The sequence below is a fragment of the Mobula birostris genome, chromosome 7, assembly GCF_030028105.1.
Source record: "Mobula birostris isolate sMobBir1 chromosome 7, sMobBir1.hap1, whole genome shotgun sequence".
Classification (NCBI taxonomy): domain Eukaryota; kingdom Metazoa; phylum Chordata; class Chondrichthyes; order Myliobatiformes; family Myliobatidae; genus Mobula; species Mobula birostris.
Genome location: NC_092376.1, coordinates 31668687 through 31692532, shown reverse-complemented (window position 1 = coordinate 31692532; position 23846 = coordinate 31668687). Strand labels below are relative to the sequence as shown.

General features: G+C 39.1%; 1 protein-coding gene across 1 annotated transcript in view; it reads right to left on the bottom strand.

Moving 5' to 3' along the window:
- The window catches only part of tpte (transmembrane phosphatase with tensin homology), a 79144-nt gene that overhangs the window by 27891 nt on the left and 27407 nt on the right, over nucleotides 1-23846 (bottom strand). Inside the window, exons 4-12 of the mRNA XM_072262849.1 lie at nucleotides 23474-23521; nucleotides 20820-20981; nucleotides 20133-20252; nucleotides 17639-17738; nucleotides 14049-14112; nucleotides 13680-13744; nucleotides 3661-3721; nucleotides 2211-2292; nucleotides 2035-2123 (exon numbers count right to left, since the gene is read on the bottom strand). Of these exons, the coding sequence (XP_072118950.1) occupies nucleotides 2035-2123; nucleotides 2211-2292; nucleotides 3661-3721; nucleotides 13680-13744; nucleotides 14049-14112; nucleotides 17639-17738; nucleotides 20133-20252; nucleotides 20820-20981; nucleotides 23474-23521 (791 nt within the window). The remainder of the gene's footprint in view (nucleotides 1-2034; nucleotides 2124-2210; nucleotides 2293-3660; nucleotides 3722-13679; nucleotides 13745-14048; nucleotides 14113-17638; nucleotides 17739-20132; nucleotides 20253-20819; nucleotides 20982-23473; nucleotides 23522-23846) is intronic.

Genomic DNA, 23846 nt, shown 5'->3' with positions numbered 1-23846 from the left:
AGTACCTACTCGCATTGACCTGCACCAGGACCATAGCCCTCCATGCCCCTCCTGTACATGTACACCTCCAGGCTTCTCTTAAACATTTCAAGACGTATTCAAGACATGACACTGGCTTGTTCCACTCACTGCTCTGAGTGAACTTTTCCTTCGTGATCCCTTTAAACATTTCACCTTTCACCCTTAATCCATGACCTGTAGTTGTAGACTCATCCAACTTCAGTGGAAAAAGCCTGCTTACATTTATCCCATCTATAAAACTCAATTTTGTATATCTCTTTCAAATTTCCCCTCAATCTTTTATGTTCCAAGGAATAAAGGTTAACCTATTTAATCTTTCCTTACAACTCAGATCCTCCAATTCTGGCAACATCCTTGTAAATTTTCCCCTCATTTATTTCAGTCTTATTTACAACTTTTCTGTAGGTAGGTGACCAAAATTGCACACAATACTTTAAGTTAGGCATCATCAACACCTTATACATCTTCAACACATATTCCAACCGCTTTATGAAAGCCAATGTGCCAAAAGCTTTCTTGACAACCCTATCTACATGTGACACCACTTTCAATGAATTATGGACCTGTATTCCCAAGTCCCACTGTTCTACCACACTCCTTAGTACCCTACCACACTGTGCAAGACCTATCCTAGTTGGCCCTCCCAAAGTGCTACACCTCTCACTTGTCTGCATTAACTTCCATCTGCCATTTTTCAGCCGGTCCAGATCCCTCTGCGAGCCATGATAGCCCTCCTGACTGTTCACTACACACACACAATCTTAGTATCATTTGCAAATTTGCTGATCCATTTAACCAATTATCATCCAAATCATTGATACAGGCATTAGACAACAACTGACCCAACACATTCCCCATGGCAATCCACTAGTCACAGACCTCCATTCAGAGAGGCAACTATCTACTACCACTTTCTGGCTTCTGCCACAAAGCCAATGTCTCTTCCAATTTACTACCTTATCTTGAATGTCAAGTGACTGAACTTTCTTGATCAGCTTCCCATGCAAGACTTTGTCAAATGCCTTGCCTTCATCAACTTTCCAGGTTAGTTCCTTGAAAAACTACAAGACTGGTTTGACACGACCTACTACACACAAAGCCACGCTGACCATCCCCAATCAGTACGTGTCTATCCAATTATTATTGTAACAAAGTAAACTAAAATTTTTAAAAAACTGCAGTTGGTAGAAATCTGAAACAAATAGAAAATGCTTAAAAACTAAACAGGTCAAGCTAACTTAACAGTTTCTCTTTGTACCTTTGTACAGACAATACATATTATGTTCTGCAGACTGCTGCATCATTCATGGACTTGGACTATTTTTTAGTAGGACTATATTTTATATCTGTCTTATATGTGCTATATGTGCCTTGTACTGTGCATGACTGTTGGTATTGTGTTTCACAGCTTGTCCTGGTAGTAACACTGTTTAGTTTGGCTGTCTCTCTGGGTATTCATGCATGCTTGAATGACAATTAAACTTGAACTTGAAACACTGATGTCCTGCTGAGATTTCCCAGTGTTTGCCATTGTTACATCATGTTGACACAGATTTTCTTGTCCTATGTGATTAACTATGCTGATAACTGTCTCCATCAAGGCAATTTGACTCATCCTATTACAGACATCCCTTTTGTCCTCAACATTCCTTCCCCTACTGAGATCCAATTTGTGTCTCTGTTTTTCACCCAGATTTGAAGGGCTGGCCATTTCTCTTTGCCAAATGTTTTCATCATTTTATTTTCTGATTATTTCCAAAATATGTAGTGTTTCAGTCAAGTCTAGTAGCAGAGCGGGACATCTCCCAAGTTACCTGAAGAAACAATGGAAGCTGATGTGATCCTCACCATACAAATCCAAACATCCCCTCCCAAGTTACAAAGGAAGCACAACGTACAGAAATTAGTCAGACTAGAGTCTATTCTGTTTTAAATTTGAGATTAATCCATGAACTTGAATTTGATAACCTTCAGTAAAATGGTATGAAATGTCAAAACCAGAAAGTCTCCTACCTTTACCACCTTTGCAATGAATTGCTATAACATTTTTCTCATCAGCTGCCATCCAATCCCGAACATTAGCTGTAAATTTCAGCATGTCCCTGATACAAAACATTACAACTTTTAAATTTTGTACTAGACAGCAATGCAAGGTTGTTCATTCTCCTTAGAGACAAAATTAAACTTACTCCAGAGCAGGTACATTGTGGTCATCAATGAAAACTCTCTCTACTCTGTAATGGAAGAATCTTGGGTTGTAGCCCTTTTCACCTGTCACAGAAACAGGTCAGTTAGAATCAAATCTGAAAGTTACTAGATCAACCGGTATTAACTTTCTATAGGTGGATCGACTTTATTTTTTTATTGTACACTTAAGAAAATTAGCTGAAGTAGTCAAATGATTTGAATAAAATCATTAAGACTGGCCAGTTAATCAAGATGGCATCCCATTATTAATGCTCATAACTGAAAAAGCAACTCATATGAAAAGCTTTAGTGAGCCTCACGTAATTTTCAGTCACATTACTCAAATGAATCCCCTTTATATCAGGGGTCAGTCAGGAATTTCAGTTGGTGAAACTCGCATGCAGTTCAGGGACCACAGCAGTATAAAGTCAGCTTATTTGCATGTTTTTACAAACACAAGAAACTGGAATCCTCAAGAGCATTAAGTGCACTTAAACCCAAGATAAAGTGACATGGTGACAAAGTTAAACTATAAATATCCCTTTTTGTTATAACATCCAGGAGTTTTGACTGTAATTCTGTTTACTGTGTGTTTATTTTATTTGTGATCAAACCAGAGATGATTATACTAAACATTTCATCCTGACAACACAGTGCAATCTTAAATTGACCCTTCATTGCTTAGTAGTAGCAAATCAGCTCATTGTTCATACTATTTTGTTTAAAAATATTTTCTCTCAGGATGTGGGTGATACCATCAAGGCCAAGTTTGTCACGGATTCAACTTACAACATGAAAATATTCACCTCTATCAAGAATAGTGGAAATGTTAACTTGATTAGACTCTCTCGAGTGATAAGGACGAAGGTCTACAAGATTAGCTGAGTGATCAAGCAATACCAATATTTTATAGTTAAAATGTGTTACTTATGAGGAAATGTGAAGGTAAATGTTGCCAAAACATTGTTGCTTGTCCTCTTCTATGCTAGAGGGCATGTAATGTATTTACATAGAAGTCTGAGAGTCAATTACCCAAGCACATCCACCATAATCACAAATGGTCATGATGTCCTGGGTTTCTAGTGTTCCATCTTGTCACAATTTAAATTTAAAAAGGCCTAAAGCAAAACTTTGAATTTTCATTCCAACATATGAAAACTTATAGGGGGACTATCCAAATCAGCTTGGGTGAATGGACAAGTTGATCAATATAGTAATTAGTCAATTGTATATGACTTATGAAATGTTTGTTTCATACCATTAAGTTCAATCTCCAAACAGTACGGATTTTTTTTTATATCAGCACGTGAAAAACTAGGTTGGTTTTCCCAGCTATTATTTAGAATTTTTAAATGTTCACATTTAAAACAACCCACACTTCTTTGCCTCTGTCACTCCAAAATGTTGGATTCTCATTTTCTAAACATCCCACTTAAAAACAAATATACTCACTGCAGAGGTTATAGACTTTGTAGTGATCTTTGTGCTTGGTATCAAAAAATCTTGCAACTTCCTGTAAACAGATACAATTAGTGACCTCAATTAAATCACATACCTACAGTATCTGAGAATATGCTCATTCATTGCTGTTGGAATTAATGAGGAGCATGATCAAATCAGTATATACAGAACAAAAATAATATCATAAAATACTGAATAATATAATTGAAATGATGAAATGTCAAAGTAATTTCATATTGGTAACACCTAAAATAAAATTACATTCGTTAAGCACTTTTCCCCTCAGTCAATAAGACCATAACAAGCAACTTACAGAAAGATTAAAAATCAATTATATTTATAAATGGTCACAATTTCCATGACTGTATTATAAGTGGAAACTAATGTGTTTTATTTCTACACAGAAGCCAAAAGTAAATTTTCTTGTGCTGTTAGTTTCTTGAAAGAACCAAAATATGTAATGGTCATGATCACAAGCAGACTTACAAGCAGATTTATATATATGTATTAGTACCAGTTGAGAAAAGTGAGCCAATATTGGATCGGGAGTTGGAGGGCAGGAAAGAGTTGTCTTCCATTGTAGCTAATTGATTTCCCCCACATTATAATCACCTTTATAACCATAGAATCTATTTTGTACAGATTATGAGAAACAATAAAAAAACTACTGGTTTTGCAGCAACATGAGCCAATGGTCAAAAATGACAAGAGGGAATTGACTGGAAACATCAATTCCTTCTCCACCAAGTACATCCAGCATTTTCAACTTTGATTTCAGATTCCCAACATTAGCATTATTTTGCCTTTTATGCTACAGAAAAAAACTTCCCACTGTCTGAAAATAGAGAAAGTACCACCTAATATTTTACATCTAGCAAGCAAAGTGGCTTTAATCGAATACTGTTCTAATAGCATTTCTGACAATGGAGCTGTCAGCTTAATTTTGCATTCAGTTCCCGGGATGTGCTCACTCAGCAGTAGTGTAGTAACAGCAGTGGAAAAATCACAATGACTCAGTGTTGAGGACAAGCAGCAGAGGGGGACAATGTGCACAACACCTACAAAATGAACAAAGGTGACTTCTATCCACATCATCTGGAAAAGTTCTAATCCAGCAGAAGTGTTGAAATACATGTAAGGATAAAATATCAGAGACCTGGTCTACTGTTTAATAGGTGAAAACTTATAAAGTTAGGATCTAAGAATAAATCAGTGATAGTGTGATAAATATCACAGCCATTTGATGAAACATCAATCCAGTTCTCAAAAAAACTAAAAACTTGGAATTTAATTTCCCAGGAGTCTAACACATAATTCAATCCTGTCAAACAAGTTTGAACACTTTTAGAAAATGATAAAAACCTGAGGTGAAAAAAATAATAACTGATTTTACACTTCATTAAGTTAGTATGAAATTTCAGTCACATACTTTGTTCAAGTTCATTGAAAATCCAATGACAAACTGTGCCACGTTTTTAAAAAAAAAATGATACAGCACTTGAAGTTGCTTATACCACTGATAACTACTTAAAAGGTCAGTTAAGACATTTCACAACTTTAAAAGAAATCCATTTTCAACAGAGTTGAGAGAAATTACCAACAGACACCCTACCTTCCAATCTGATGTTTTACAAATATAGAAAATAAATACTCCATTTATCCGAAGCAAAAATGATCTACCTCGATTTAAATTCCAAAAAATTGCAAAGGTCCACAAAGTTTCTTGAGAAATCATGGATAGACTTTGGACATTCTTAAAATAGGAATGTCAAATTGAAAAAATAAGTAGGGGGTACCCAGCTTGCATCTCATGCTTATTGGCCAGTCATACTACATAAGTTAACATTTTGACTTTGTTCTATCCTGGTAAACATTTCATATACAAGGTGGGCCAACATCCAGACAGGCTTCACTTAATACATCCAAACAAAAGTACACCTTAATCATATATCACAAAACCGGAACTCAAACATCATAACCCAACTAGAGAATGGGGCAGTCATTGGCAATATGAAAAATTGTAGGAAATATTTCCACAGGTTAAGGCAGTATCTATCAGCCTTTATAAGAATTCTGAAGAGTCACTAACCTGAAATCTTAAACAGTTGCTCGTTCAACAGACATGCTGAACATTGCCAACATTTTCTGCTTTTATTTTATACAACAAAGTGGAAATAAAATGTGACATGGAAAAAAATGGAGCTCGGGAGTTACCAAAATTCTTCCAGAACTACTTCCTGAAGAGGATGGCAAGCTACTAAATCAACATTAATAGAGTAAGTAGAATTTAACATCCAAGCAACACATGTTAAGCATGCAAACAAGAGGAATTCTGCAGATGCTGGAAATTCAAGCAACACACTTTAAAGTTGCTGGTGAACGCAGCAGGCCAGGCAGCATCTCTAGGAAGCGGTACAGTCGACGTTTCGGGCCGAGACCCTTCGTCAGGACTCTTGGCCTGAAACGTCGACTGTACCTCTTCCTAGAGATGGTGCCTGGCCTGCTGCATTCACCAGCAACTTTAATGTGTGTTACATGTTAAGCATGTTACAATAAGCAAGCATACAATGATCACAACTGTTAAACAAGATACAAATAAAACTGCCTTAAAATATTCCAATGTTGAGTAACTAGTTTATTGCTGATCCTAAACATTTATATCCATTACAAATAAAAGATGATAATTTAAATTTAGACTGATTAACTTGTTAAAAACCATTGATTTCTTGAATGACAACATGACTTAATAAACCACGAAACTCTTTTTGTAGCATTGATCTCAACAACACGTGTTAAACTTGTGACCACTTCAGTAAATCTTTAAGTCACTTCCTTCGAGTTGGTGGATTGTATCTGAACCCAAATCTACTTCTGGGAGGGTCACAGGTTTACACAAGGACCACAATCATGAAAGCAACATTCTACTATGCACACCACAAAGGGTGCAACTCGTGTGTTAACAGAATACTTCTAAATAGGTCTTGTTTATGTCACAAAGCACATCCAAGTTAGATGCAAGAACATTTTTGTTGTGCAAGTAAAATCATCAAATTGCTCTTCATGCCCATTCTACATGCCCGTAGATTGTTCTGGGACAACTCCACAAGACTTCACTATTTTTAGCACGTCACACAAGGAACTTGAGGCAAAAGGGAGTTTGACCTGTACAAGGTACCAGTGGCATATGATCTATAAAGGAACTTTCAGGTGATTATGTTCATTTCCCACTGCTGCTCTTCAGTCTTGGTACAAAACTGGAAGGATTGATTGAAATAAACTCTAGTTTAGCTACAAGGCACCCAGGAGTTTACAGAGCATGGTGACCAAAAAAAAACAAAATACTCAGGGGCAGAAACAAGAAACCATTTAGTCCTTGATGGCAGCAAAATTTCAAATGAAGGTGATGGGAGGTATTAACTGAACTGGTCAACATATGATTGCATCTATTAAATTGCTGGTCAAATGGCAAAAATATTTCCATTGAGCAGTTAAGAGATTAATATTTTTTGATATGCATTACCTGCATAGATTTGTTGATGGCATGATGAGTTTATTCATGAATAGAGCTTAAAGAAAAACAGAGCAAACAAGCTCATTCCTAATATCGAGAAAACAGGATCACTGAGCAAGCAGCTGTATAGAGTGGGGTTTCAATCTCTTCAATAACTTTCAATTCCTTGGCCCTGACTGCCTCAATTTCACCATGGATGTCCAGTCCCTATACAGTTCTATTCCCCATTAATAAAGCCTTAAAGCTCTCTGCTTCTTTCTCAACAGACTCAACCAGTTCCCCTCCACCACCACCACCCTCTGTCTGGCACAACTGGTCCTCACTTTCAATTGCTTCGGCTCCCCTGACTTTCCCCAGACTTGAGGGGTAGCTGTGGGCATCTGAATGGGCTGCGGCTATGCCTGCCTTTTCACTGGCTACGTAGAATAGTCTACGTTCCAAGCCTTTCTTGGTAATGCTCCCCAATTCTTCTGAACTATGTTGGTGACAGCATTAGCACTGCTTCATACACCCAAGATGAGCTCATTAACTTTGCCTCCAACTTCCACCGTTACTTTAAATTCTATTTCGGACACCTCTCTCCCCCTTTCTCGATCTGCCTATCTCTGGAGACAACCTATTTACCTCCATCTTTTTATAAACCTTCTGATTCCCACAGCTCACCCTGTCTCCTATTCCCTTTTATTACTACCTTCACCTCAACCACATCTATTTCCAGGATGTGGCTTTCCTTTCCAGGACATCAAAGATGTCCTCCTTCAGAGAGAAGGGTTTACTTTCCTCCAGTATCAAGCTACCCTTACCAAATCTCCTCCATTTCTTGGGGCAGGTGTGGATGTCTTGCTGACTTAACAGGGGTACAGCTCCTCTTGTTCTCTCCTACCATCTCACAGGTCTCCGCATCCAACACGTTCTTCACAATTTCCTCCATCTTCACCGTCATCTTACCACCAAACATCTTTACCTCCCCACTCCACCCACTCTGTAGGGATTGCTCCATCTGATTCCCTTGTCCATTTGTCCTTCTCCACTAATCTTTCTCCTGGCACACATCCCTGCAAGTGACAGAAATGCTACATTTACCCATTCACTTCCTTCATCATCTCCATTCAGGGCCCCAAGCAGTCCTTCCAGGTGAGGCAACACTTTACCTGCGAGTCTGTTTATCATATCTGGTACTTCCAAAGTGGCCTCCACTACACTGGTGAGACCTGACATAAATTAGGGACTGCTTTGTTGACCATCTCTGCTCCTTTCATGGAAAGTGGAATTTCCCCAGTGGAAAATCATTTTACTTCCTATCCCAATTCCCATTCTGACATGTTGGTCCATGTCCTCATCTTCCACCACGATGAGGACACTCTCAGGGGAGGAGAACCAACACCTCGCATTCCATCTCGATAGCCTCAACCTCATGGCATGAACCACAAACGAGAGAAAAATCTGCAGATGCTGGAAATCTGAGCAACACACACAAAATGCTGGAGGAACTCAGCAAGCCAGGCAGCACCTATAGAAAAAAAATGTACAGTCGACCTTTCAGGCCAAAAACCTTCGGCAGTACAGTTGATTTCTACTAGTAATTTTTTTCCTCTTTTATTCCTCACTCATGCCTCTTACCTCTTCTCACCTGCCTATTGTCTCCCCAGAGACCTTCCATCTCAACATGGTCCACTCTCTTCTAACAGATTCCTTCTCCTGCAACCCTTTTCCTTTCCCACCCACCTGACTTCACCTATCACTTTCTAGCTAGCCTCCTTCCCCTCCCTCATTTTTTTATTCTGGTATCTTCACATTTCCTTTCCCGTCCTGAAGGAGGAGGACTCAATCTAAAACATCAACTGTTCATTCATTTCCACAGATGTTGCCTGAACTTCTGAGTTCCTCCAGCTTTTCCTGTTGCTGTGGGTCAAGTATGTTGATTAGAGTTGAGTGCACCAAGATGTTTTGGATACCATTTGCATTTTTTAGAAATTGAGACAGGTGCTGCACAAGCATTGAATAGTACAATCTTGCATGGTGGAAACTTGGCTGCCTCTGAATGTATATTCTGCAGGAGGACATTCAGCTAAAGTGCACCATCTAGTGAGCAAAGTAAAACAAAGACAAATCAATTTCACACTCATGTTTGGAAGATCACCATTTAGAAATATATTTTACTCCAACAATGGCACGAATGTACTTTGAATCTTTGAAATCAAAATCTTTGGAAAGTTATGACCAGCTTCATAACCACTCTAGATGTTCTCTTTTCTCCCCACTTCCATCAGGGAAAGATACAAAAGTCGGAAAGTACATACCAACAGGTCTGAAGACAGCTTCTATTCTGCTGTTATGAGGCTATTCAACAGTCACCTTGGAAAAGTAAGATGGAGTCTTGACCCCAGTTTACCTCGTGATGGACTTGCACCTTGTCTGCCAGCTCCGCATTGCTTTATTCTGTGTTCTGTTATTACTTTTCCTTGTACTACCTGAAGTGATGAAATAGGCTGTAGGGATGGCATTGTACCTTCGTATATGTGACAATAAAAATTTAACCTTGTTCAGCTTTTTATCCAGCACTTATAAATAAATGCCACTGTCTTTGAGCTCCTTTCTGAACCAAATGCAGAATGCTCTTTCCTTTTCCTTTCTTTGAGATGCCAAAATCTGAGACCTCAGTTATGACCAGCATAGGTTTTGTTTAGACAGCAACCTCATTCACTGCCAGCGTGTTTCAAAATACAAAATTGGTTTGTGTACTTCTCAATAATTTTTTTTTCATAAACATGCACTGCACCAACTTGTATTCTCCGAGATGGCGCAATTCAGGAAGCTTAGAGAGGAGGAGATTAGAGGAACAATAATAACAACAACAAAAAAAATCAGCAGCTGGAGAGGGATCTTTTCTAGATCAAACACTTGTTTCACTGCTTCCTGCAACAATTTAGACAATAACCCATCTTATTCCAATGCCAGTGAAATTATAAGATGTAAGAACAGAATTTTATAATTCAGCCCTCTAGTCTCACAATTAAAGCACATGAAGGAGCAGGAGGACATCTGACCCTTCACAGTTGTTCCACCATTCAAAAGATCATGGCAGATCTTTAACTCCAGCATCATTCGTACACTAACCCGCATCCTCGATATCCAAATGTGTACATTCTGAATACACTCAACAACGGAGCCTTCACAGTCCTCTCAGAAATGGACAAACCCTTTGGGTTTTTGATCTAGACACACCAACCCCTCAAATCCATCAAGCTTTTCTTCTCATTCTCAACTCCGTGCCTAATCTCTTAACCTTTCTTCATACAGCAAAATGCCACAGTTCAGTGAGCCTTTATTGCAACAAGTTGGGAGATTTGATATATAAACAGATAAATACAAGATGCAGTCTCAGCAAGGGTCTGTACAAATGTAGCAACACAACTCTGCTTGTATGTTCAAATCCTCTTGCAATACAAGGCAATGTATTGTCTGGCTTTCAAATTGCTTAATAGGCCTGTCTATTAATCAGCAATTCAGATACAAAATTCTCATACCTCAGAACACCAGCATCTTTAGCTCCTCTATTTTTTTTTCTTGATCTACACAATTTCTCATTTACCACAAAATAATCCATTTACTAGGCCCTTTGCAATTCACTTAGCCTCTATCCCTCTACCTTCACACAGAGAAGACTGTTCATTAACTCTTTTGATAGCAGTTTGTATATATAACACTAATATCTCATCCAACTCTGACACGCATTGAACACCAATCCCAATACTCCCCTTCTGGTCACAACTGAAACTTGGCCTGTTTATTGCTAGTCCCCGTTTTCAGCCCATTAACCAGACCTCAAACCACACCAGTGTATTTCAATACCACAAACATGCCCGAGTCAAGGACAGAGTCTTAGAAAAATACAGCACAAAAGCAGGCCCTTCAGCCCATCTACTCTGTACCAAACCAATTAAACTGCCTACTCCCATCGACCTCAACCGGGACCATAGTCCTTCGTACCCCAACTATCCAAGTATCTATCCAAATTTCACTTAAACGTTGAGTCTGAGCTTGTACATACCACTTGTACTGGCAGTTGTTTCCATTCTCTCATGGTCCTCTGAGTGAAGTTTCCCTTCGTAGTCCCTTTAAACTTTTCAGCACTGTAGGAAAAGTGACCACTGTTTGTAGCCCCACCCAACCTCAGTGGAAAAACCCTGCTTGCACTTGCCCCTCAAAATTTTGTATATCTCTAGCCCATCTCCTCTCATTCTTCTACATTCGAAAGAATACAGTCATGACCTATTCAATCTTTCCTTATAACTCAAGTCTTCCAGACACAGCAAGTTCTTTGTAAATTTTCTCCGTAATCATTCAATCTTATTTATATCTTTCCTGTAGGTAGGTAACCAAATCTGTACACAATACTCCAAATTAAACCTCACCAATGTCTTGTACAACTTGAACACAACATCCATCTTCTGTACTCAGTACATTGATTTATGAAGACCAATGTGGCAAAAATATCAATCTTTAGCATTAAAAAGGATTTTCAACCTTGAAATCATCTAAAAATAAGTGAAGATGGAAACTTGTATTTAAGCATTCAAACACTTTTTGGTTAGATAAAATGGAAAAATCTCTGCTCAAATGAGAGTAGCAAATTTTGATAACCTTCCATCAGGAAAGTTGAACTCATTGCTTTAGATTCTATAAACCTGGTATCCTGCAATCAGCAGACCGAGCATATTCAGGTGTGAATCCTTCTGAGTTCACTCTAATTTAGTTCTTCACGATACAGATAACTAGAAAAACAAATTTGACTCCACATTCTCTTTTTTAAAAGGTCTTGAGCAGACAGATCTGACAAAACCAAAAAAAACTAGACTAATTTCCAGGCTAATGATACAGCCAATTGTTGAGAAAAATGATTTCATCCAATCTGTCCCACATGTAATAATTTCTAGTAAGCTATTGTATATCAAAGCATCATTCTTACAGAAGAGGAAGTACCCTTTTGCAATTCTGAGGTGGAAATTCACATCCCGTGAATATGTATATAACAAAAATATTCTAAAGCAGTGAATGAGCAGACACCATATCTCCTGATTTATTAAGAATAATGAAGAATACACCTGCCAGAATGCCCACCAATTCCTGCAGCTATTCTTTCTCATCTCCACTGTATTCCTTCTACTCAACCTCCAAACAAGGAAATGGTCTCCATGGGCCTTGAAATTTATCTATACAAACTGCTTTTCAATTTCCAAGAACTAAACGCATGTTTAAATGGTGGTGATTTTAGAGCCAGTTACACTACATGGAAACAGGCCCTTCAGCCCAACCCAGATGCCTGTCCAAGCTAGTCCCACTTTCCTTCATTTGGCCCATATCCCACAAACTTTACTATCCAGGAACATGTCTAAACACCCTTTCAACATTGCAGTTGTATCCAACTCAGATTACTCTGTCACTTGTTCCATACACACATTACATACAGTGAAGGATTTTTACTGTGGTGAACTATGTACAACTTCAACTTGTATGAGAGGGTTCTAAATAACTGAAGATTCAAGGTGCAATTAGAAAAGTAGTCACACACAATGAAGGATTCTGTCAAAGGATTTCTTTGTACCAAGCAACTGTTCAATTCAGTTGAATACGCTTTCCATTTCAGTTTTATGGGGTCATTTGTACTCAAAGCTTTTAACCTTCAAAACTGCCAAGTTCTGCAGAAGTCCTGATGAAGGGCCTCAGCAAGAAACATCCCCTGTTTATTCATTTCCATCGATGCTGCCTGACCTGCTAAATTCCTCCAGTATTGTACATGCTGCTTTGTGTTTCTGACTTCTGCAGAATTTCTCATGTTTATGAATTCTGCTTAGTTCATTAAAGGCACAGCAAAAGTTCCTTTACACAGCCCCAAGACTGAGAACTCCCCAACTCTATGCATGGAACAAATTTTCCACCTCAATCTGATTATTTCAGCAAGACATTTTTAGTGCAAAATTGATTAAGTTTGTGGTTTGTAACTAGATCTACTTAAATGGAGATATTTGGTAATCAAATATCTTTAGATTTGCTAATGGAAATCCCTTTATTGTGTACACACTTGGCATGTATGTAATGTTGTGTGCATTACAACAGCGTCTACGCTGCTGAACTGTGTTGGTTAGGAGCATTTTAGCACAACTGAGAACATGAAAATAATGTCCGAATAGGCTTTTACAGCATAATCATGCCAATAGTTTGTACTTTTCCCACCACAAACAGGTTGCAAAACATTGTGCCCAATATTTTTAACCACAAACACAAAATGGAGCCAGCTGCTCTATATTCATGTGTCAGTTCTTAAGCATTGCTTAATATTGCTCCCTTGTAGCGTTTTTAATCTGGCAAGAAAAAAAAACTGCAGCAAATTCAAAATCAAAACACAAGCACAAAGTAATGTTAGCTTGCTGACTCAGCAAGCAGAATGGGCTTATTTCCCGATGTTAGAAATCAGTTTCATTTGTTTAATTTACTATACCTCGATTGGATTTCTGTATAATGACTGTTTCCCAGAGGAAGGAAATGACATGGCAATAACTCGATCTGCAAACAGCACACAAGACCAGTATTAGGACTTCGTAAAAATTCTGCAAGTAACTTGCAAGGCAGCCACATGAAACAAAGCACAAAACAATATTTGCAATCCAGATCTCACAGCCTCCATATCTTCACTCTGGGAAAATTCATCTCATCCCATTAGACAGATTCATTCCTGGGTTGCCTACACAGATGGTTTCAAACCAACGAAGTAAAAAAAAACTAATTTTCCCTACCAATTCTCACCACCCCCCCCCCCACCAACTCTTTAACCACAGATGCAGTGTGGAATATCAAAAGTTTTACAAACCAGTAATGTAAGTAAGGTCCAAGTCAAATCCATCCTTTTGATAGCGCCTTTTATTTTCAGACACCTGCAAATAAAAAGTCTGTCAACTATCTACTTTTACAGGATAATAGAATGACATTACTAGTATTTCTTTTCCTTTAAGAACAGGGGGTCCCAATCATTTTTATGCCATGGACCCCTATTATTAACTGAGGGGTCTGTAGACTTCTGGTTGGGAACCCCTGCTTTAAAACTAAGATTTATGGCAGGTCTTCACTTGAATGTTAATTACATTTTGCTTCAGGTTCTAATTGGCCCACTAGCCTTTTCTGGAATGGTTGGGTCAGCGTTGGGGGTGGGGGGTGAGGGCCTGCAGAGGAGTCTGCCTCTGTATAGCACACATGGTACGTGCAATTAGGGTAGATCTGTAGTCATGGACTCACAGGACAGTACAGAAACGGCGATCAAAGGCCTATATGCTTCCGAATTTCGAACTAGCAATACTGGGAGAAATGCAGAGGCAGCTGAGGAAAGTACAGGCAGTACACAAAGCAAAAGCTCATGAACATTTATATGAAGATGCAATAGGTCAAATAATTTCTTAGTGAAACAAATGGAGCGGCCTAATTATATTTGTCTCAGTGAACTCTCTTCCTCTCAAGACATTTTTAATTTAGGATCTGACAACATTAAGATTTATTTTCTAACTTCTGGTCATTTCTACCCCCCCTTTTTCTAATCCCTATTCTTACCCTGTTTCTCCTCACCTACTCATTGCTTCCCTCGGGTTCCCTTTCTCCAATAGCCCACTCTCCTCTATGAGATTTCTTCAGCCCTGTACCCCATCACCTCCCAGCTTCTCACTTCAACCCCCTCACCTGGTTTCACCTATCAACCAGCCAGCTGTACTTCCTTCCCAGTACCTCCCTATTCTGGCTTCTTCCCTCTTCCTTTCCAGTCCTGATGAAGGGTCTCAGTGCCAAAAGCTGACTGTTTATTTTTAGTCCATGTAGGCCGCCTGACCCGAGTGCCACCAGCAATGTGTGTGAACCAAGATTTATTGTCCACATAATTACCGGGTAGGCAGCGGTGAACTACCTTATGAACGTGCACCTGTCGTGGTGTTGCAGAGAGCTCCAGCATTTCAATCCAGCTAGTCAGGACAGTGTACAATTTAGAGAGAAGCCTACTCTTGTGTGAGTATACAGTGTGTGCACGTCAGTGGTGGAGGGAATGAATGGATACATGTGGTTGATCGGTGCCATTCGAGCAAGCTGCCTTTTCCTACAGTGTTGAACTTCCAGTTGCTGGCATTATACTCAACCAGGCAAGTACAGAGTATTCCAGGAACATGCTCGACATGTGTGCGTTAGATAGCTTAAAGGCCTGTGAAAAGGCCAGTGTCATCCCTCAGATACACAGCCTCTCACCTGCATTTGCAGCCATTTATATGACTGGTGTATTTGAGTTTCTGGACAATGGTGACACCAGGAGGTGTGAACACAGCAATGTCTGAGGCAGGTGTTTGCTGGAGGGGATGGACAGTGCCTGCCACTCTGCGGCTTGAATGTCACTTGCCACTTATCAGCCTATGGCTGAATGCTGTCTAGTCCTTGGTGCATGCAGAAACCGGCTGGCTCATTTGCTTATGATTGCAAATGAAGTTGAAAACTATGCAATCAGGAACAAACATCCCCACGTCTGACCTTATGATGGAAGGAACTTCAACTGATAAAGCAGATGAAAGGTGTTTTTAGGACTTAGTACAGCACAGTGTGGGCCCTTTGACCCATGACGTTGTGCCAACCCTTTAAAGAGTTGTGAACCATTGCTAACAAAACAATCACTCCAATACATTGTTCCTTCCAAGTATGAAAAAGTAATTTATTGGAGCTTGCTATACTAAATTTGGGAAAAAAATCCACTTCTTTAAAAAATACAATCATTTCTCCAGGTCTCCTAAAGACACTAGATTTTCTAATTTCAGCAAGACTTAAATGATAATCTAGAGAGCAATATTCATTAGTCTCTTAAATACTGTTGTCTCAGTAGCTTAGACTCCAAGTTGCACTACCGAAAGACAATATGAAAATGATACTGTATACAATTCGCGTTGGTAGGTATACTTAGTATTTAATGCTCATTTTATGATGGAATCAAAAAATAGGTCAACTGGAAGTTGAATAAATTCTGGAAGATCAAATAGCTCAGCTATTGGGCTCTGAATGTTCCCAAATTTAGTACAACAAGCTCCAATAAATTAGAGGAAATCAGATTTTTAGGAAAATAAAGATTTCATGTTTCAAACACACTCACTAAAGCAGTCCTCAACTTCAAGGAGCAAGCACATTTTCTTCACTGAAAATAGCAGTAACTAGAAAGCACTGTGATAAAAGAGGACTTGATTATATAAAGCAGACATCTCCCAATGAAGAAAGGGAAAAGAATAGCAAGCCAAACAAAACCAATTACATCCACATACTTAATTGGAACAACTAGGATCTGAGTGAAAGATCAAAGTAGGCAAGTCCCCCTCAGGTTAGCAGGCTAGTGCACCAGATAATGGGACTGCCTCAGTTCCATCAAGCCCAGTTCATTCCCAGCCTCTGGTGTTGCACCTGTGGAATTCATGGGATCATCATGGGATCCCCATGGGATCCCCTAGCATTCCTCTTTCTTCTCACCAATCAAAACATGCTGGCTGGCAGATCATTTAGCTATGGGAGGTTACCCCTAGAACCAGTGGATGGGAAAAGAATCGGAGTTGCTGTGTATACAAGTAATTTACAAGAATACCATTCATAGATTTGCCCTGAGAACTAGCACTGACTAAATGGGCTGAACTGCCTTTGTGTGTCAAGAGAGCAGATCAAAACTAAAAACACTCCATCTAACAATCAAATTCCTCAATGTGTAGTTTGTTAAATGAATAGGATAGCATTTGACACAACTTGCCTTCCAGGACTTCTAGTCTGCAGTATTGAAGACTTTGTTCCTAATTAACTCATCCAAAGTACCCTGCTACCACCCAAACAAGTCTATCAAAGAAACCAAATAGTACAGTATCTAGACCAAGAGAGGATTGGTGGAAAAGAATGATCAAATAAAAGTAAGTTTATTCTGATAATTGTATCTCAAATAACATTACACACTGACGCCCCAGCAACTCTTCTGAACCAGAACCACTCAGATTTACAAAAAGTGCAGCCAGGGCTATTTGTTCTGCTGGAGTTTTTCCTTTTATTGATTATTTATCAATTGATTTTAATTTCACATTTCACTATATGTTTGGACATACATGGGATTAATAAATGAACCTGATAATCTATGACTTTTTAAAACCAGTATTAAGAATTTACTCTTAAGTTTCAAAGAAGGAAAATCTTGTTGGCCGATACAATTTAAATTAATTGGATCCCTGCCTAGAGGTGGATTAACTTCACAGGATGATTTGCAAACCATAATATGCTTAAATTAAAGAACCGTTAATCAAAGGCAAATAAATAGTTGACCAAGAAATTCAATCTTAGCAAACCAGGTACAACTGCACCACAAAGGGACCCAGCTTTTGCCACAGTATCTGAAAAAGTCTTTTCTATGGCAAAACTCACCATTCTTCTTGTGGCCTTTTCAAGATGCTTTTTCTGTGAGGCAAGCCGAAAAATTCTAACCAAGATGACAACTCGAAGAACACGAAAGACAGTCACCACCCTGAGGAACAAAGTTTATTACTGGAATTGTCCATGTTTAAAATGGAAAATGTATTCTCTATATTTAAAAAGACACACCATAGATAATTCTGATGTACTTAGTTAACCAAATATTTTTATAGCAAGACCGCCTAAACATGACTTTTTTGCCAGATCAACATTTCCCATTTAATACATTTAAATGCCCTAGTTTTGTGACTGAATACCTGTGGTCAAGTTGCCATAGCCAAATTCTCAGCTGTCACTGAACAGCAGTGATGTTAAGAGAACAAAAAGGAGTCTAAATGGGGTTGAAGAAGAGGAGCAGAACTTACCCTGAACAACTTAGGACACGAAAAAGCCAAACAAAAAAAGCAATGACAATGGATGGGTGTAATGATATTGCAATACTTTACAGCACCAGCTGCAAGATCAGGTTCAATTGCCATTGCTGTCGGTGAGGAGTTTGTACGTTCTTCCTGTCACTGCGTGAGTTTCCTCTGGGCACTCCAGTTTCCTCCCACCTTCCGAGATATACAGGTTAGGGTTAGTGAGTTGTGGGCATGTTATGTTGATGCTGCAAGTGTGGAGACTCTTGTGGTTTGTCTAGCACAAACTCAACAAGCAATTGAGAAGAAACTTCTAACCCAGACAGGAACTCTGTGGTACAGCCAGTTGTTGAAGTGATTGAAGGAAATAGGTGATGCAGCAGACAGGCGTCTCAGGCCTGACCCTGACCCTCTGATGGAGGCTAAGGAGAACGAGTATGATGCATTGTTTGGGATTAACAGTAAGTGGTGCCGTGGTGCTGTGGACAATGCAGTTGCACCAATACTGTCAATCCTGGCCTGTGGTGCAATGTGTGGAGTTGGCACATTCCCCCCTTCCACAATGAGGGCTTTACCTAGGTGATCCAGTTCCCTCACACATCTCAAAGACACGCTGGCTGACATGTTAACTGGCCTAGAGCAGGGGGATGGTAATCAGTAAAGTTGTGGAGCACATGGGAGAATACATTACAGAAAATTAAGCAGAGAAAACTGGATTGATGGGACTGCTTCAAGAGCCGGTTTGGACTAAGTGGTCAGTTCCTTCCATGTTGTAGAGAATATGGAAGTAGAGGAAAGTCTAAAAAAAAAGAGCAGATGAATGCCGAGCATAACTTGTTGGGCTAATTGGCCTTCTGTGCTGCAAAATCTTCAAACATTAAAAATGACTAGTTCCATTACTTATTAGTCATGAAGACGCAAGTAAAAAAAAATTTTTTAAGTTAAAGCTTTTCCTTTCTCTCCCCCCCCCCCCCACCCCCTCACTTCAACCATACATGCTCTTAAGTAGGATTGGGACGTGACGTCGGTGGTCATAAAAAAAAAAGCAGAGTAAGGAGTTATGGGATTATCAAAAAGCTGCTTTATCTACAGTGCCAAGTTGTAAGACCATAAGACATTGGCCTAATTCTGCTGTTTTCAGCCCAGAGCCTGCCCTGCCCTTCTATCATGGCTGATTTATTATCTCTCTCAAACCCATTCTCCTTCATTCTCCCCATAACCTTTGACACCCTTAATCATCAAGAATCTATCTACCTCCACTTTAAATATATTCTAACTTGGTCTCCACAGCCATCTGGCAATGAATTCCACAGATTCGCCGTGTGCTTGCTATAGAAACTCCTCAACTTGTTTTAGGGGGACAGAAGGTATTGAGGCTGTACCTACTGGTCCTGGTCTAGAGGAAACATCCACTCTTTCTAGGCCTTTCAATATTCAATAGGTTTCAATGAGATCCCCCCTCATTCTTCTAAACTCCAGCAAGTATAGGCCCAGAGCCATCAAACGTGCCTCAAACATTAACCCTTTCATTTCTGGATCATTCACGTAAACCTCCTCTGGACCTTCTCCAATGCCAGTACTGTATACTACAGGTCAGCAGACTAACTTCAGAAACAGGAGGCAGAGTTCAACTTCTGCTTTAAACAAGACTAGGAAAATGTAGACCCACAGTCCAGTGCATGATGGTGCCAGTGTGTTGCATTAAAATGACGTCTTGAATAACCTGCTAGATTCTTCAAGTGACCATGTGGTACCAGACTGAACTACTGCAGAGGAGTCACCTTCTCAAAAGACAAAAATACACCCTCTGCTCATTAACCTCATGGTGCTCATTAAGGGCTTTACTTTACAACCAAGACCATTTCTGAGCTCTTCATAGGCTGTGAAGAATATTTAGATGTCAAGGTACAAACAAAATTTCCTTTCTGGTTCTCATTTAGATCAACACTTGGTGCTGAAGCCCAGAGTGTAAAGAAAAACATCTGGTTTAAAGAAAACCACTTAGTGCATAAAATTTTCAAATTATTGGATTCCTTATATCTAGCTCAAGACCTAGCATCTTCTGATTTTAATAAATGTTACTATACCTGGGAATGAGAGTTGCTCCACTCAAATCAGAAAAGGCATACACCATTGTAATAACCTGAGTCACCACCACAATAACAGCATCCAAGATATTAAGCTTGGAATGAAAATACACACGGAACCTGAAAAATACAGATCAAATATGCAAATCATAATGGAAGCTCCAGATTTCTAAAATACATTTTACATAACACTTTGTGAAACTTAAAGGGTGCACGGTAGCATAGTGGTTAGCACAACGCTTCACAGTACAGACTACTGTGGATCAATTCCCGCAGCTGCCTGCAAGTTTATATGTTCTTCCCCTGACCTCGTGCATTTCCTCCCACAGTCCAAAGACATATGAGTTGGTAGGTTAATTGGTCATTGTAAATTGTCCTGTGATTAGGCTGGGATTAAATTGGGGGATTTCTGGCCAGCATGGCTCGAAGGGCCAGGGGTCTACACTATAAATAAATTTATATTAATGGATGTCTATAAAACTATCCCAAATGTGACAGGAAAAGCTTGGATACTTCCCCCCAACATTACTTAGAGTTCAGAAACAAAATGACAATATAGACCGAGGGAATGCGGTGGTTTATAGGAATTTGTTCCTTGATATTAGGTTTAGCCCAAAATCATTCGGTGAAGACTACTTCCATTATCAATTCAAGTTTTAAACATTAAAGATTTTTATATTTCCTTACCCTTCCACAAAGATTCGCAGGAGAACATCAATAACAAAGAAGAACGATATAGCCAACGACACACCTACAATTCCATGTCTAAAAGGCTTACTTTTATTTGCAGTTGACAAATCCACAATAACAAGAACAACATCAACAATTATAAGTATGATACCAAAAATCCTGCAAGAAACAAAAAGGCAAAAATGAACTGATTGCATTCCATTTTCCCCACCCCTCCCCAAGGTGATTTGCAAAGCACATTAAATGCAGGGCACAATAAAATGTGCATAATGCAGCACAATAGGAACTTGGGCCAGACAGATAGATTTTATATATGATTGGATGTTATTTCTTTCAAATCTTCAACAGTTAAATCATTACGATGCCACACAGTGTGATAATGAATTATCCAGGGAACCAATTAAGTGAAAGGCCAGGTGTGCGAAAGCAGTTATGTAGAATATTACGTGTTGTGCCAAGTGCCAAACTAGCAGGATTTCCAAATGATCACACCTTGATTTATTGGACCACACATAAAATGCTGGAGCAATTCAGCAGGTCAGACAGCATCTAGAGAATTAAATCAACAGTTAACATTTTGGGTTGAGGAAAAGGTCCTTGGCCTGAAAAGTCAACTGCTTATTCATTTCCATAGATGCTGCCTGACCTGCTGAGTTCCTCCGGCATTTTGTGTGTGATTCCTGGATTTCCAGCATCTGCAGAGTTTCTTGTTTTTGATTTACTGGACTTCTACGAGGTTAACATTGGCGGCCCCAACCAGAGGAAAAGAGCCAACACCCAAAGGTGCAGTGACGCAGGATGCCTCTTTCCAGGTTTCAAGTTCTATCAGTGTACAAGTCTGAATTTGCAGTAACTGTGAAGTAGACTGGCAGACAGGATAGCATTATTGTCCAGAGCCATTTAACACACGGGAGGGCTTTACTGTGTTGTGAAGAGGTAGAGACGAGTGATGCGAAGATAGAAGGAGGTTTATTTTCAAAGTTATGCTGACTTCTGTGTCTCTGTGTCGTTTACTATCCTCTTTCTATTAATAGATTGATTTCAACTTATTGCTGGCCACTGCTCATTTGATTCTCGTTGTAAGTTTTGAACCTGAAATTTCCATTGGTGGCTGAAGCATTTAGTGCTCAACTGCCTTGTAATTGCAGGGAAGCTACTAACTTCAGCTTCATCACTGATCCTATTTAAAGTAGCTTAGATGCCCAAAGTAAAGTGTGCTTTTCCATGCAGGCTGATGTGGTTTTCATTCTTTAGAGATATTCGCAATATCAAATTCACCCAAGAATCTGCTGACCCTCATGTACACAATTAGGAAATGATGTTTTGCACAGTAACTGAATATAATCAAGAGTGTGACAAATTTGGACAGGTGTGTTGACAATGTGAAGAGAGATTAGACTAATTACATAGTTGTACAAATATCAGCCAGGTTGTAAAATACAAATTTACTGATGCCACCAATGTTACTGATGAAACCATAGGCACTTTAGCTAGATTAGCCCCAGTCTCTCCACAACGTGGCTTTTGGAGTTACTCGTCTTTGTTAAAAATCTAGTGACAAAGCTCAGAAGTATCTTTTCCCCTCACAGTACAGATTATCACTTTGATCACAGATTGTAAAATCAGTGTTCCACCATTTTACCACTAGTCGGCAAACACAAAATTAGATGAACTAAACTTGAAATAAATACAACATTTTTCTTTCATTCCAACCTGTAGGAAGTCCCATTTTCCCCTCATTTCTGAATACATGCACAAATCCCTAATCTTCTTGGGACGACACTGTCTAAAACCATCATTGCTATCCATGTCTTCAACCTCAACATTCCACCCCCCAACATTGTACTTCCCCTTCTAAGCTTTCTCACAATGCAATCCCTGATTTTCACCACTTCGCCTCTGGTCAGGGTTTGAATGATTAGACCTCCTAACTGCCAGCCCTATTCTCAAACCTTTTATCACTCACTCATTTTAAAACAAAAGTCTTGAAAAAATAATTTCACCCATGCCATCAAGCCTCTACTCCTCCCATACCTGCACTCAAGTGTTTGCTGAAACTGCTGTGGACAGCCTTGGTAATAAAGAGAGAGTTAAACATCACCAGAGTCCAGAAAATAGGCACCTTGGCCCAACTCATCCATACAAGCCATTTGTCCACACTTGGTCTTGTTGAAAAAGTAACCAAAACATACTAAGCACTTCACTTGTAAAAATTGTCAGAAAATAAAGTGTAATATTTTGTCAGACTTACTGGTTTGTTATAAAATATTCTATGACGCCCTAGCTTAAATATCGATAGAAGATCAATATCAAAATGCAAAATAATTAGTTTACATCAAATTGAATGCTTCAAATTATTAGGTACTTTGATTCAGCGGAAATAAAAACCCTGCAAATGCTGGAAACTGAAAAAAACAGAAAATCCTAGCAAATCAGGCCACATGTAGGCAGAAAAACAGAGTTCCCATTTCAGATCAAAAGTTGGGCCTGTCCCAAGTACTTCCAGCATTTTCTGTTTTTTTATTCTGCTGATTCAAGTCAGTTTTACAAATCACGTACTAAAAACCTCATTTTTAAAAAAATGGTTAAATGTGCATGCAGATATTATTTATTTCAAGACAGTGCCTGAACATGACAGACAGTCTACTTACCGAAACCAGAAGGACATTACATAAGGTGCAATTATTTTCTTGATCTGACTGCAACAAAACAATACAAATATTGCATCACACGCTATTCTAGCAGAGAACGTGCATTACCACCTCCCAAGTACTTTGAGAATATTTGTAAAGCTGTACTCTCAAGTCACCCTAAATCACTTTGAAAGATTGGAGTGCAGCTGACACAGTCATTAGTTATTGACGACCTTAATGACCACCTTAGTTTGTAGTGAGCTAGATACAATAGAGTAGTTCCTTTGAAAATTGCAAATGGCGTTTAAGATTGAAAGTGGGCCCAATTTGAAGACACGCATTGACCGGATTGTCCAAGTTTAGCAAACTTTCCTCCCATGTAAGGAAGGAA